At 40.7% G+C, this 13,669-nt stretch overlaps 1 protein-coding gene across 3 annotated transcripts in view; it reads left to right on the forward strand.

The window, feature by feature from the left end:
- The first annotated feature begins 890 nt into the window (after positions 1–890).
- The window catches only part of mtmr4 (myotubularin related protein 4), a 44,117-nt gene continuing 31,338 nt past the window's right edge, over positions 891–13,669 (forward strand). The window contains exons 1-2 of one of the 3 annotated variants that reach the window (XM_020600544.1): positions 891–987; positions 8,255–8,356. In XM_020600544.1, coding sequence (XP_020456200.1) covers positions 8,354–8,356 — 3 coding nt within the window. In that variant the 5' untranslated portion in view covers positions 891–987; positions 8,255–8,353. Of the gene's footprint in view, positions 988–1,024; positions 1,089–7,145; positions 7,161–8,254; positions 8,357–13,669 lie in introns of those variants that run through there. The other 2 variants (XM_020600545.1, XM_020600546.1) reach the window with 2 other exon arrangements.

Below are 13,669 nucleotides of genomic sequence, written 5' to 3' on the forward strand. Positions count from 1 at the left end.
CCTGGACTTCCTGGATTCTATCCCATTGTCTCACCAGTAGTACTGAATTAGTAGAACAAGTGATGGTTTACACAGTGAGTACTGGCATGGTCAGCAAGGACTGGGTCAAACACTGTTTTAGTGGGTTTTAAAAAATGTAAGCTTTACTGAGCACTAAATCTGTGCACCTTTTCAAGTTCTTCCTTATTTTACCTTTGGTTGTGGAATGAAATTTCACTTGAATTGCTCTCCAGTTAGGAGAGGACTGCTCTACCCACTAAACCAGAGTTGCCCCACATATAAGCCCAAAACCAAAAAATAGTGGGGCTATGTAGGCTACAGTGATTTTTTTTTTTTTTTTACTGAGAAGCTGGAAGCAGAGAATACTTGATTTTCTTTTCATTAGTTGATTTTTAGTTTAAGCAACTAATGGTTTCACCTTTAGATCTGGCAGTAGGTGCTGTCTAAGCAGTGGAGGTAAATCTGGCTTGAGCTGCTTCAAATCAGCCTTTAAAACATTTCCTGGATTAGGTTTTGCTATGACCTTATTTCAACTTCCCTTTCACACTTCTCTCTTTTAGTTTTGTTTCCTTCTTGCTGTTTTGATGTATATTTTTAATCTCTATGTAGATTTGTAATCACTGATATCTATTATTCAATTTTCAGTTTTGAAAATCAAAATGTATTTTTGTTTTATTAAAAGTATTTAATGCTATGCTGCTATAACAGTATGCCTGTGCGCACGTACTACACTATTGTGCCGCGCTGTGATTTTCTATTGGTGTACTTCAGGACTTTAGTGGCACCTGATTGGCTCTGCTGTGGGTGTGTGCAAGTCACTTGCTTGACTGTTATTAACCCTCATTGGTCGGTACACATACTGTAGTGCCATTGGTCTACAGAGTTTAGTTTCCTTCCTGACTATTGGCTATCTTTGTAGTCATCGCACAAGAATGCGGAAGTTGTGTAGTCTACTGAGTCACCGTTGTGTCAGCTGATTCCTACTGAGTGAGTAACTCGATTTAATTTTTCAAACTAGTTAGCTTGTAATCAATATATTGTCTCTAACATGTTCTCGGGCTGTCAGACCTGTGTTGGACGTGTGAATTGTGAGTCGTTTTCTGTTTTTTTGTTGTTAAATAACCGAGTTTGACACAGCCTGTAGTAATGTTGCTACCTAATAGCTAGCATGGTGCTAACGTTTGCAAACAGTACACATACACGCATACAAACGCGCGCACACTTTCGGTTTGACAACTAGTTGCATCCATGCACAGTACCAGTCTGTAGTGAGGCTGTAGTCCGCTTTCAGTTTGACCATGCATGGGTGAAAACTTTGCCCTAGTTGTCATTCGCTCACACCTGTTGTGGTGTGGGGAATGTCTTCTGTGGGCTTAGAGGAAAGCACCCTAGAATTCCCCACTGGACTGGAATTTTTTTTTATACTCATAAAGAAAAGGAACTTTTTTTTTTAACATGACTGAATCACATGAACTAGATATAGAGAACAATGTCTGATTTTCTATTATGTTTTTAATATATAGCATATTTATAGATACACACTGCCATTTGATTAGAAGTCATGCAGTCTAATAATACAAAAGCTCTTCAATAAATCATGCGTTTATGATGATGAGAATAATTTGGTTTTTGTTGCTGTTGAATTGTACTACTTATACTGAGATGCTTTGTCAATATGACCATATCTATATACACTATATTGCCAAAAGTATTCACTCACCCATCCAAAACATTGAATTCAGGTAGTCCAACCATTTCCATGGTTACAGGTGTATATAATCAAGCACCTAGGCATGCAGACCACTTCTACAAACATTTGTGAAAGAATGGGTCACTTTCAGGAGCTCAGTGAACCCCAGCATGGTACCGTGATAGGATGCCACCTGTACAATAAGTCCAGTTGTGAAATTTCCTCGCTACTAAATATTCCACAGTCAACTGTTAGTGGTATTATAACAAAGTGGAAGCAATTGGGAACGACAGCAACTCAGCCATGAAGTGGTAGGCCACGTAAAATCACAGAGCGAGGTCAGCGGGTGTTAAGACGCATAGTGCACAAGAGGTCGCCGACATTCTGCAGAGTCAATAGTTACAGACCTCCAAACTTCATTTGGCCTTCATATTAGCTCAGGAACAGTGCGTAGAGAGCTTCATGGAATGGGGCTCCATGGTCAAGGAGCTGCATCCAAGCCTTACATCACCAAGTGCAATGTAAAACATCGGATGCAGTGGTGTAAAGCATGCTGCCACTGGACTCTAGAGCAGTGGAGAAGTGTTCTCTGGAGTGACGAATCACGCTTCTCTGTCTGGCAATCTGATGGACGAGTCTGGGTTTGGTGGTTTCCAGGAGAATGGTGCTTGTCTGACTGCATTGTGTCAAGTGTAAAGTTTGGTGGAGGGGGTATTATGATGTGAGGTTGTCTTTCAGGAGCTGGGCTTGGCCCCTTGGTTCCAGTTAAAGGAACTCTTAATGCCTCAGCATACCAAGACATTTTGGACAATTTCATACTCCCAACTTTGTAGGAACAGTTTGGGGATGGCCCCTTCCTGTCCCAACATGACTGTGCACAAAGCAAGGTCCTTAAAGACATGGATGAGTGAGTTTGGTGTGGAAGAACTTGACTGGCCTACACAGAGTCCTCACCTCAACCCGATAGAACAGCTTTGGGATGAATTAGAGCGGAGACTGCGATCCAGGCCTTCTCGTCCAACATCAGTGTCTGACCTCACAAATGCACTTCTGGAAGAATGGTCAAAAATTCCCATTAACACACCCTGTGGACAGCCTTCCCAGAAGAGTTGAAGCTATTAAAGCTGCAAAGGGTCGTCCATCATGTTAAACCCTATGGATTAAGAATCGGTTGTTACTCAAGTTCGTTTGCACGTGAGCGAATACTTTTGGCAATACAGTGTATCAACAGCACCACAAAACAACATCTTCCAAAATGATCATAAAGTCGAGCCAATAGCTCTCTGAAAAAGTTTCAACATATTATGAACATTATCACCTTCATGAACATGGATGTATTGCAAGACTGATGTATTGGACTGACTTTAATCTTAGCTAGGTGAACCTAATAAAATGGCAACAGAGAGTACACCTCAAACCTGTCTGTCCTGGGAGATAATGAGCTGTGAGAGCAGTGCAATCAGTCTAAACTACCACCGCCTCTTCTTTTCCTGAAGAATGTTTGTGAAAATGTTGGTTGCTGATCATTATTCAGAGTTTTGACTGTAATTGTGTGCTTTAGACCTCATCCCTTCAGACTGAGAAGTCTCCTCAAAGAAATAATTATTTGAAAAAAAAGCATAGAGGTCAAAGGGTTTATTTGTCATATGCACAGTTAGGAAATGCTTCCCTGTACAATGAAATCCTTACTTTGCCATCCACATGAATGCCACATAATACAAGTGAAATATAAAGTAGATGAGCAATAACACATCTAAATAGGCAGTAAAATCACAAATCTAAGGCAATTTAAAGCAGCAAGTGAAGGGAGCAAATAAAAATACAATATAATGCAGAAAGAATACTATATACTGCGTGGGAGCTGTGGAGTGTAAATACTCAGCAGTGAGTGTGCATGTGCAAAATGAGTATGTAAACAGTACAGATGGAATTACATGAGGTAGATCCTGAGTCAGCTGATCCAGAGTGTTCTTGCCCTGGGTGGGAATGTTCACATGTTGGTAATATTTGTACAGTCCGTAGATTGCACTGGTTAAAGTTGCCTGCTGCAATAAATATAGCATCGGGGCACGACGTCTCTAGCACGCTGATGACGTCGTGGAGTTTGCTGAGAGCCGTCGAGGGATTAGCTCTTGGGCTAACATGCACAGCAGCCAGAAACACAGCACTATGCTGCTCTCTTGCTAGATAATAGGGCCGACATTTCAGCAATAAAAACTCCACGTCCGTACATCTCCACACCACGAGTTACTAATAAACACACACACCGCCTCCTTTTACCTTCCCCAAAGCAGCAGTGCGATCTCCCCGATGTACAGAGTGGGTCTGTAGCTGAATCGCAGAGTCTGGGACTTTCTCAGAAAGCCAAGTCTCAATGAGAATTAGAGCACAGCATTCTCTGATTTCCTGTTGTGTTGTAATCCTAGCCCTTAGCTCATCCAATTTGTTTTCCAGAGACTGTACGTTAGCCAGGGAGAGGCTGGTAGTGGCGGTCGGGTAGCGCGGGCTTTTAGCTTAGCATGGAGCCCTCCTCTCTTGCCCCGTCTGTGTCTCTATCTCTGGATTGCTGTCCTGGGGCCAGCCTGCTCACTCGTGATTGGTGCTTCGGGGCCTTCCTGGGGGTGATGGTGATCGTTGTTGTTACTACGGGAGCGGACGATAAGTTGTAGCTCCGGTGGTATGAAACCAGTAAATTCCCAGTGGCTGTATGAGTTGGTGATATCCAGCAATCCCTGTCTGTTGTATGTTAGCAGTGCATGGCATTTGTGCACTGTAGAAAGAGTAAAAAAAGAAGAAAACGAAGAAAAAGCCGGCATTTGGGAGTGGAACGTGCAAACATGTCTGCCACGGAGGGCGCCATGATGGTCAAGAGACACGTATTCTAGGACAAAATAGTGCATGTTCACATTATCTGAAGTAGCATGGTGGTTTATTAATTAGCTATCAGGGCATGTAGTCATTTGAATAGTCACACTCTGTGCTCACCTGGTCACCTCTTACCAGCCACATATGAGCCATTTTCTCCTTCATCTGTCACAAACCTCTCTACTGCTGATGGATATATATCACTTGCTCTGCAGTGCACAGTTATGTTTGAATCGTTTAATAAGGCGGGACGAACAACATTAAAACCTCCATCAAAGGACATTAAGACCCTGTTCTGTCCCTTCTGTCAGGTCCACACTTGCCTTAGTGCTCCTGAAATAGCTGTATTCATCATCAAATTCCAAACCTTATATTCATGTAAAGCCCTTATGCATAAAATTAAATTCCTAAGTAGCATGAAAAAATACACTTTGTTAGACACAGTATATTTTTTGTATTTATTTTTGTTTTTATGTTGTGCACATCGAGGGTGCTAATTTACAGGGGCCACTGGGCATATCATCTGATATGGCGAAGGGGTTTCTGGAGCTAGTTGACCGTAGGTAGTACTATACTGGCTGTTTAAGAAGCAAATTGTGTTACTGCAACATATGTTTGTTGCATGTCACCCTACCACTTGCTCTCTTCCCACATTTTGTTTGTCTCTGTTGTCAAAGTGTGATTTAAGGACAAAAATACCAAAAAGAATGGGCTCATGGGCAATACGAGTGAACCTACAAGACTGACTGAACAATGTACTTCAGTAATATACTCAAACCTCTGTATTTTGTGGTACTGTCCATACCATCAGTGTGGAAATGAACAAAAACTGGCATTAAATGTTTGGTTATTCTCTTATCTGGTAGTTCCAGCTTTGAATTCACTTTTGCTGATTTTAAACACATTTCCTAAATAAAAATACTATTTATGTGGCTTGTGTTAGGCAACACTTCTGAGAAGCTTGAGTTCTTTTGTTAATTGTAAAAAAGGGATTTTTGCAGAGAAACATGTTAATAGTCCTCAAAGTAAAATAGCAAAAGACGTAGCATATTGGTGCCAGCTACTCAGACTCGGGTAAGATTGGGATTTCATTTTATCAGATCTGAATCCGGTTTCAGATCTGCTTATCAAGCCTGAATGCTTTTATGTTGGAGCTGAATCTAAAATGGAACTGGCTATCACAATCCATCCCTACTAACATAAAAACCTTTCAGCTGATACCCAGCTCTGGAACTGATAGTGGTTTTGAATCATCACTGCTTTATGAGAATCCTGTAGTGAGCAGATAGCAGCGAGGGGAATTGTCATGAACTAGCCTTAAAACTGAGAGTAATTTACTATTCAGTGAATGACTGACTGTCATGCACAGTACACAACATGATGATATACCTGAATGGGAGTTGACATTTAGCTGCATGCATATTATTGAGCAGGGTATGGTAGGTATCTGAAGTTAATATTAACATTTCTCTCCTCACCTTTTCAAATAATTCATTTTTTGGAAAAGCAGAATGGTCGCAGACGAGCTGCCCACGGTTTGTGTGTTTGTTTTGTGTTTTCATATGTAGAAATGGTGAATGAAGAGAAGGAATGTTGGGTTAATCTTTAGACAAAGTGATCTCTATTAATCTACCCAGTTGTGTATTGGTACAGTTATGCTTTTCTAATTTTGATTTTTAAAACTTGATAAATGGTGGCAGGGCAGTTGTTTAAGAAATATATGTTATGTTATTACATCTTCTGATGATTATTAATAGTGTGGACTGTTTCCAATAAATCCACTGCACACTACCTGCCCAGCACAAACTGCAAAGGGAGCTACGAGGAGGTGAACACCACCCTAAAGGTCTAGATATTTTTCCTAGGGGTTGGTTGAGTCAAAATCAAAGCTGAAAGATGGTGAATATTGTACTTAAATTCATCTTGCTGCTAGAAACACAACAACAGGTAACTAAAATAAAGTACACAGGCTATCATGTAAGCCATCACAACTTTTTAAGATAATACTATCAGGCTACTGTTGAGTTATTCCCCACTTGTGGTCAAATCGTCGTTTGTTTGATTGTCATACCGCAAACATGATCACTTCTCTGCTAAATTAGTTTGTTGATGGAAAGTCAATTTAATCAGGTTTTTGGTAAATTATACCTTTCCATTTCCAGTAAGCTGGGTATGGTTATGATTGGTTGTATGGTTAAATCATCTGACACTGTTTTTGTTGAGTCAGTAGGTGGCTTATATTGATGCATTATTGGTACTTTTTAAAAGCAATTCTGACCAGTTGCCTACATGTGGTGACTTCAGACTGGTCATTGATGAAATCCAGCTCATCTGATAAAATGAGTCATGAATGTACTGTATGTGAGTGAGTCCTTGCCCTGGAGTATGGATTCTTTCACTTTGTGAAGCCTGGCACTGACAGAGTGGGAGGGAAAAAGAGTAAGCAATAGACATGGGGGGGAGGGGGAGGGCGCAAGGGAGGTATGTCATGCACTAAATTGCAGCTAGTATGTGTTTGGGAAAGGGAGACTGCTGCTACTTTGCAAGGCTTTGATCTTTCATTGAGGTTTTAAAAGGTTGAAGTTTGATTCAGCACTTGGTACAGGTAAGAGAAGGCTACTTTGAACACAGTATTTTGTGAGTACAGAACAGAGTTTTTTTTTCTTTTTGTGGAGCTGTGTGCAAAAGGGGGTGTGTCTGAAAAAACAAGTGCAAGACAGACAACAGCACATCACAGTGAGAGCGTGACTCTAGTTTCAACTTGTGCCCATGTTATGAATGTTTTGTAGTTAAGTCTTAAACACGGGGAAATGAACATGGTGGCCGTGTTTTGTTTGGCCACCTGTGTGCGTGTGTCTGTCTTTGTAATAAAGTTGCACTGAGCGCCTTCCACTCCCTCCTGCTGGAGCTTGCTTATGCGCACGAAGACAAGGCAGTGCAGTACCAGTTTGAGTTGAGTTTCATTCAGTTATTTACCACTGAGTCAAGTGTTTGGTTTCAGACTGCTCAGTGCTTTCTTTTATTTTCAGGGTTTAAACTTTTCTTAATTACAGTGCAGACACTGTAGCAATTTATGACTCTTTTCAGATATCCATTATAAGAATGAATCTTGGAACCTCCTGGGCATGTGCTTAGAAGCTCAGGATATCACCCACAGTACTTGGGTGTGGAGAAGAGCTGTGGAGTTTGCCCAGGTCTGCTGTGTGCTTGTCCTGCAGTTATCAGTTTGGCTGCTTATAATCAGATGAGGAATGTTGAGTTTGCCTTTCCTATAAATCAGAGTTTCTCCCGTCAGGTCAGCTTCCCATTGTGTAGACAGTTTTGCTTCTTGTTCCTGCACATCTGTCTGCAGCGCTACTTGTGCACAGTATGTGTTTACACTGACTTGATCTGATTGTGGATGGTACTTCTTATCCCAGTCTACTGTATATACACCCACGTTCTTCTGAGAGCTTTTGAGTTGTGGGGATTTGGTGCTGGTGTTGTGCTCAGTTCTATAAATTGAAAAGTACAACCATCCCCAACATTTTCAAGTGAGACATTTCATGAGTTCAGTGCCAGCTTTTATTCTGCTAGCTGTACTTCAGACCAGGAAGGTTTGAAATCCAGCTCTCTTGCACAGTTATACGCACACTCCACAACCACCCACACTTGCACACACACCCCATGTCTGAAGGAAGTGTGTTTTGGTGTTGGCAGGAGCCATCGCTGGCACGACAAGAGCCCAGTAGACAGGAGGAGAGGGAGGGATCTGAAGAGGAGCGCCCAGACCGAGTGTCTGCAGCACCGGCTGTCAGCATGGTGAGCCAATCACACTACTGGGGAGGGGTTCCTATGTATTGATAAGCTCTCTGGTGTAGATTTCTGATAATTAAACCAGGTGCTGCTCTGAAGCCACAGACATGCTTTTTGAAGGGAGAATGCAAGTTGGAACTTTTTCAGTCTGACACAGGAAATGGCACAGCACTGTTACAGGCCTAAACAAAGCACAGGCTGTTGCAACATGTTTAGCAACAGAATGCACTTCTCAGACTGCTGTCATTTATTTTTTTTTACTGGCTACACATGCAGTTAGGGGTGCATGGTTAACTGTACTGTGTATGTTAATTTAAACAATGTATCAGTTTCCAATTGATGTTCTTTTTATTTATTTGATACAATATTTTTTGTCATGCACCCTTTAGTATTATAAATTATTATATACTGTATATCAGAACATAGAAGCACTGAATTTCACTTAGAACTCCCATTTCATTCATGAAGTAGACTTTGCTCTTCTTTGTAAAATGCAGGTGCAGTAACAGTGTTTTAGATCATAAGCAAGACTACTTTTGATCAGTGCTCAATATTGTTGATAAACCAGACTAGCTTTTCCATCACAGAAACATAGGGTTCAGTTCTTACACAGTGACTCTGGCTTGCTCATGCATGCTAACAAACACATTGCAACATGCTTTTTGGGTGGAAAGCCAGTGAGAGATCAGCATTTGTTGCTTCATTAGCACCTCCTTCAGGTTGTTCACAGTGCATCAACAGGGGGGTGGGAGGGTTCTTTTTGTATCAGCAAATGTGCACATAAAGAACTGGATTTAACAATTTAGCCATGGTCAGCACTAAATGGGTTTGTGGGTTACCAGTTTGAGTGTGTGAAAGTAGATCGTCACAAGGCAGCATCTCTCTACACTTTATAAGTGTTTTTTTTTTGTTTAGCAGGGTTACAATTTTATTGCACTGTTTCCTGCAGGAACGTGCTGCTCCATCAGTAAAAGTTCTCTGCAGCAGGTAACCGATGTCTTTCATGTAACCCCATGCACATCTCTGCTGTACAACTCTTATTATTAGTAAATCCAGACACTGTGTTGAACCTCCTGTTCACGAAGATGTTCAAATATATGGCATTTCAAAGTACTGAATGTGTGTCTTTTAGCAAGACGCTGAACCCCAACATGCTTACTCTGTGATTGTCTTACTGACTGTGAAACTTCAGTTAAATAACCAAAATGTGGAATAAATGTGCTGAGGTCCAGTAGTGAAAAGTACACATCTGCCCAACATGACCACAGCACCAGTCTTCTACAGTAGGTATTGGATAGAGATCTGTCTTGAGGGCCCTCTAGTGAGGCTACTGGCTATTCAGCTCAGAGGAAACCTAATGTTAAGTGATTTTTGTGTTCTATACCATTACTATGAAAGTAATTTGTGCAAAAAGGTGGGAAAATAAGTTGCTACATGCAGTTTTGCTTTTGGGAATGCTGAGACTCAGATTTTCCTATATCCTATGTGAGACGAGTAGTAGTTTGTCTAATCCTGCTGTAGTTGTGGCCTTGTACTGAAGCACAGCAAATATACTGTAATATGCTTGATGCAAGACTGTTTGTATTTCACAGCTCTTTTTACATTTCACATGATTCATGCAAGTTGCAGGTTTTATTTAACAGTATTTGTTGAGTAGAAGCTGACAGTGACCTCATCAGTGTCTGTAGTGTACATGCTCTGTTTCTTAGTGATTAGCCTGTGTGACTAGATGCCCACCTTATCAGTGAACTTAAAATTAATAAAATGTTCATACCTAATAATTTTGGGATAACCCTGGAGCCTTTGTTTGCTTTTAGTTAGTGCATGTATAATAAATGTCCTTTGGCCTTGAGAGGCTGTGCTTTAACAGTGAGGGGAAGCAGTGACCACATGAGTGGTAAATTTCTCTTGAAACTAATGGGCCCAGTTTTTACAGGACAAAAATAGGAAGTGTAAGAGGAGGATGTGTGTCGGTTCTGGTCAGCTGGGTCCCTGGAATGCCATCATGGCTGGGCGCCCAGCTCTCAGCCTTTTTTATGGGGCACACAGTGGAGCTCTGGGTTTAATTGACGGCGCAGCTGATGAACAAATAATGTTCCCACTGAGGCACGTAGAGAGAGCACACTGACCTCAACTAGCTAGTGTTGTTCCTTTTTGTTTTTTGTCTTCACTACTTCAGAACCAGAAGTAGTGAGTTTAAACTGCTGCCCATTAATGCTGCTGTATTGTTAATAGGATAATACGAGCACGGGGTCATTTTATCCTACCATTAGTACCCACAATGCTTTGTCTAATGTTGTCTTGTAAAGGTTGTGCAGAACTAGAAAAAAAAGTTAGTTGCAGTTGCATGCAGAGATGACTGTTTCTGTGTTGCTGCTTCATATGACGTCACCTGTGTGTAGTGTTTTAGGTACTCGGCTGCCCTTTAGTGAGGGTGTAGTTAAAGCCAGGGCCTTTCCAGGTTGCTGTTAATGATTAATGACTGTGTGAGTGACTGGTTAAAGACTATAAGGTAGTACAGCTTCTGGCACTGTGTGACCTTGCCCAGATTCCTGAAGTCTGAATGTCAGTGTCTGCTTCACTTTTCCTCCTGTGTTGAAGGTGTAAATGGTAAAATGGACTGTTTTTATATAGTGCATTTTTTCCACAGTGTGTTGCACTGGCCAAAGCGCTTTACAGGAGATGATACACTATTCACCCATTCACACACAGATGAAGACAGACTGCCACACAACGGTGCTAGTCAAGTCACCGGGAGCAGTTCGGGGTTCAGTGTCTTGCTCAGGAACACTTAGGCGTGCGGGGAGACCGGAAGTCAAACCACCAACTTGCTGGTCAGGAGACGACTGCCCTACCTCGTGAGCCACAGCCACAGCCACCCCCATGGTGTGTCCTTTTATCAGAGGGTGTTGACCGGAACTACTGCATATGTTTGAGATATTCTGTTATACAACATTTAATTGATGCCTGGCAGCTAAAAAAGTTAAACTGATTAGCACTTTTTAAAAATTCTTGTATTTATTTTAGTGGATTATGCTAAATCCTGCTTCAGGCTGAAAGGCCAGAGTTGCCACCACTTCTGTGACCAAACACTGATAGGACCTTCATGCTGCCATCATTTTATCAACAGAATTATTATAACTGATTGGAAAACACATGTTTCAGAATATAGATTATGGTTTTAAATCTTAAAAGACATGCAAACATAACTGAAGGTGTTTATATGCATTTAGACACTTAAACTATTCAACATGCTCCCTAATGCTTGTTATTCAGATTCTACTTTTATATCTGTGTGTCAACATGTGGGCTAACTCTCTGTGTTGGTGAGTCGCTGCCCTGCTTTCCTAAAATAAAACATGAGACATAGGAGGCCAAATCTGGCATTTGATTTTTCTTTTCTTTTTTTTTTGTGGCTGGTTTTTGCAGGTTGGGGCTGGCCAGGCATAAATGGGGAGTTTAAAGCCCATAATTCTAAACATATATGCAGATTTAGTTTGTTGTGGATGAATATGGATAAACTGGCAAATTATTTGAAGGCCTGAACTGTTTACTTCATTAAAAGGCTCATTGTGTGTAGAGTTCTTTTGTTGTTGTTAAACTGCACAAACAGGTTTATACTGAGATAAAATGTGTAAGAAGGTTCAGTATATTAACTGTACTGTAGGTATGTTTATCCACACAAATTATATTATGTTCCATCTAAAAATAAATAATTTTTAGTGCTACATCTGATGAGGTTATACTGAAGGTCTAAAAAAAGAGTTCAAACATCTGCTTTTATAATCTCACCAAGGGAAAGTCCTCCATAGTCCTAGACTCAGTGTCCAGGATATGACAAGTCTTAATCACTGGGATTTTGCCAAAGAAATAAACACTTCAGTTGGAGGCGCTGAGCATTTTTTTTTTTTTTTTATTATCAGCATCACAAGACGGAGAAGCCAGTGTAGCTGCAGTTTACCTTCTCATTATGACAGTTCACTAAAGCATTTGTGCACTGACAAATAAGTAAAAACAAATGTGCCAGCAAGGGTGCGCAGTTTGTACATCTCATGTTTGGGCTTAACTGTAATATGTAATGCTTCATTGCATTTCCTCATCGTGTTTAGGGAAAGTCAAACGTGTCATGTGACATGAACATGATTTTGGTTTGTGGAAGTGGACTTTATAGCAGCACATGCATCAAGCCTTTCACCTGATGATGGAGGTCCTATTTGCCACAAATGCAATGCATCATGCCTCCTGCAGCTGGATCTTTTTTCTAATACATAGACATACTGACAGTATGACACTAAGTGTTAAGAAATTGTGACTTTTTCTAAATCTGAATTTGTTCATGCAGCAAAACACTAGAAAATAGGATTCATTTGGACTATTTTGATGGATACTATAAAATAATAACACCAAACAATTGTAGTCTATACTGTATATGTTCTGCCCTGTTCAGAACTAATTAATTCTAAAACTGAAACAAGTTAAATGTGAAAACTGAACGTCACAATAGTACAGAAGAGACACAGAGGAAAATGAGGTGAGAGAGAGAGAGGGGTCTGCAGCCAGACCCAAAGTGTGGATGCCACCAATGTATATTTGTACACGGATGCCTGCTGAAACCACTCGCCTGTGTGGCATGCCTGCCAGATCATCTTTAAATTAAAAACTAATGAGTTACTAGTAGTTTCAGTTTTCATTTACAATAACTGAAGCTGTCAGATGTGCTGAAGCAACAGGGATGAATATCACGCTGTTATATAACTAGACCCTTGTTATCAGTGATTTTGTAAAATGTGTCCATACTGGATTATTTCCAGTATGTGTTCTGTAGTTGTTACCATGGTGTCTGTGTTTTTAATTAGCAGAAACATGAACTGTCTATACATGCAGTCATTTCCTTTATTTCAGCTGGCCTGCACATCAGATCAGCATACATGAGCCTCTGGACAGCAGAGCCTTATAGATACTGTATAAGAAAGAATCTACAATAAGGATAACATTAGTCATACTCTTTTGTAATTGTACATCTTATTCTCGACATGTTAGCGGTATTTGCACATTACAGATGAAGGTACGGTATAGTTTAAAGTCGAGTATGTTGACTGCCAAACATTGTCTAGTATCGAGGTATACAGGTGGTGAATGTGTGCTCCTCTTCATCAAATGTGTTGGTATCGGTTCACCTTCGTTTTGACAGACAGAAATGACATTGCACAGTCACTGGCAGTCAAAGTTTGACTGGCAGCAGGTTCATCTACTCAGCACCTGAAATGTGTTTCTACAAGCTAGATTTAAATTTTCAGATCTCTAATATATTGTACACTG

Source organism: Monopterus albus, unplaced genomic scaffold, assembly GCF_001952655.1.
Source record: "Monopterus albus unplaced genomic scaffold, M_albus_1.0 scaffold47.1, whole genome shotgun sequence".
In the NCBI taxonomy this organism is placed as follows: domain Eukaryota; kingdom Metazoa; phylum Chordata; class Actinopteri; order Synbranchiformes; family Synbranchidae; genus Monopterus; species Monopterus albus.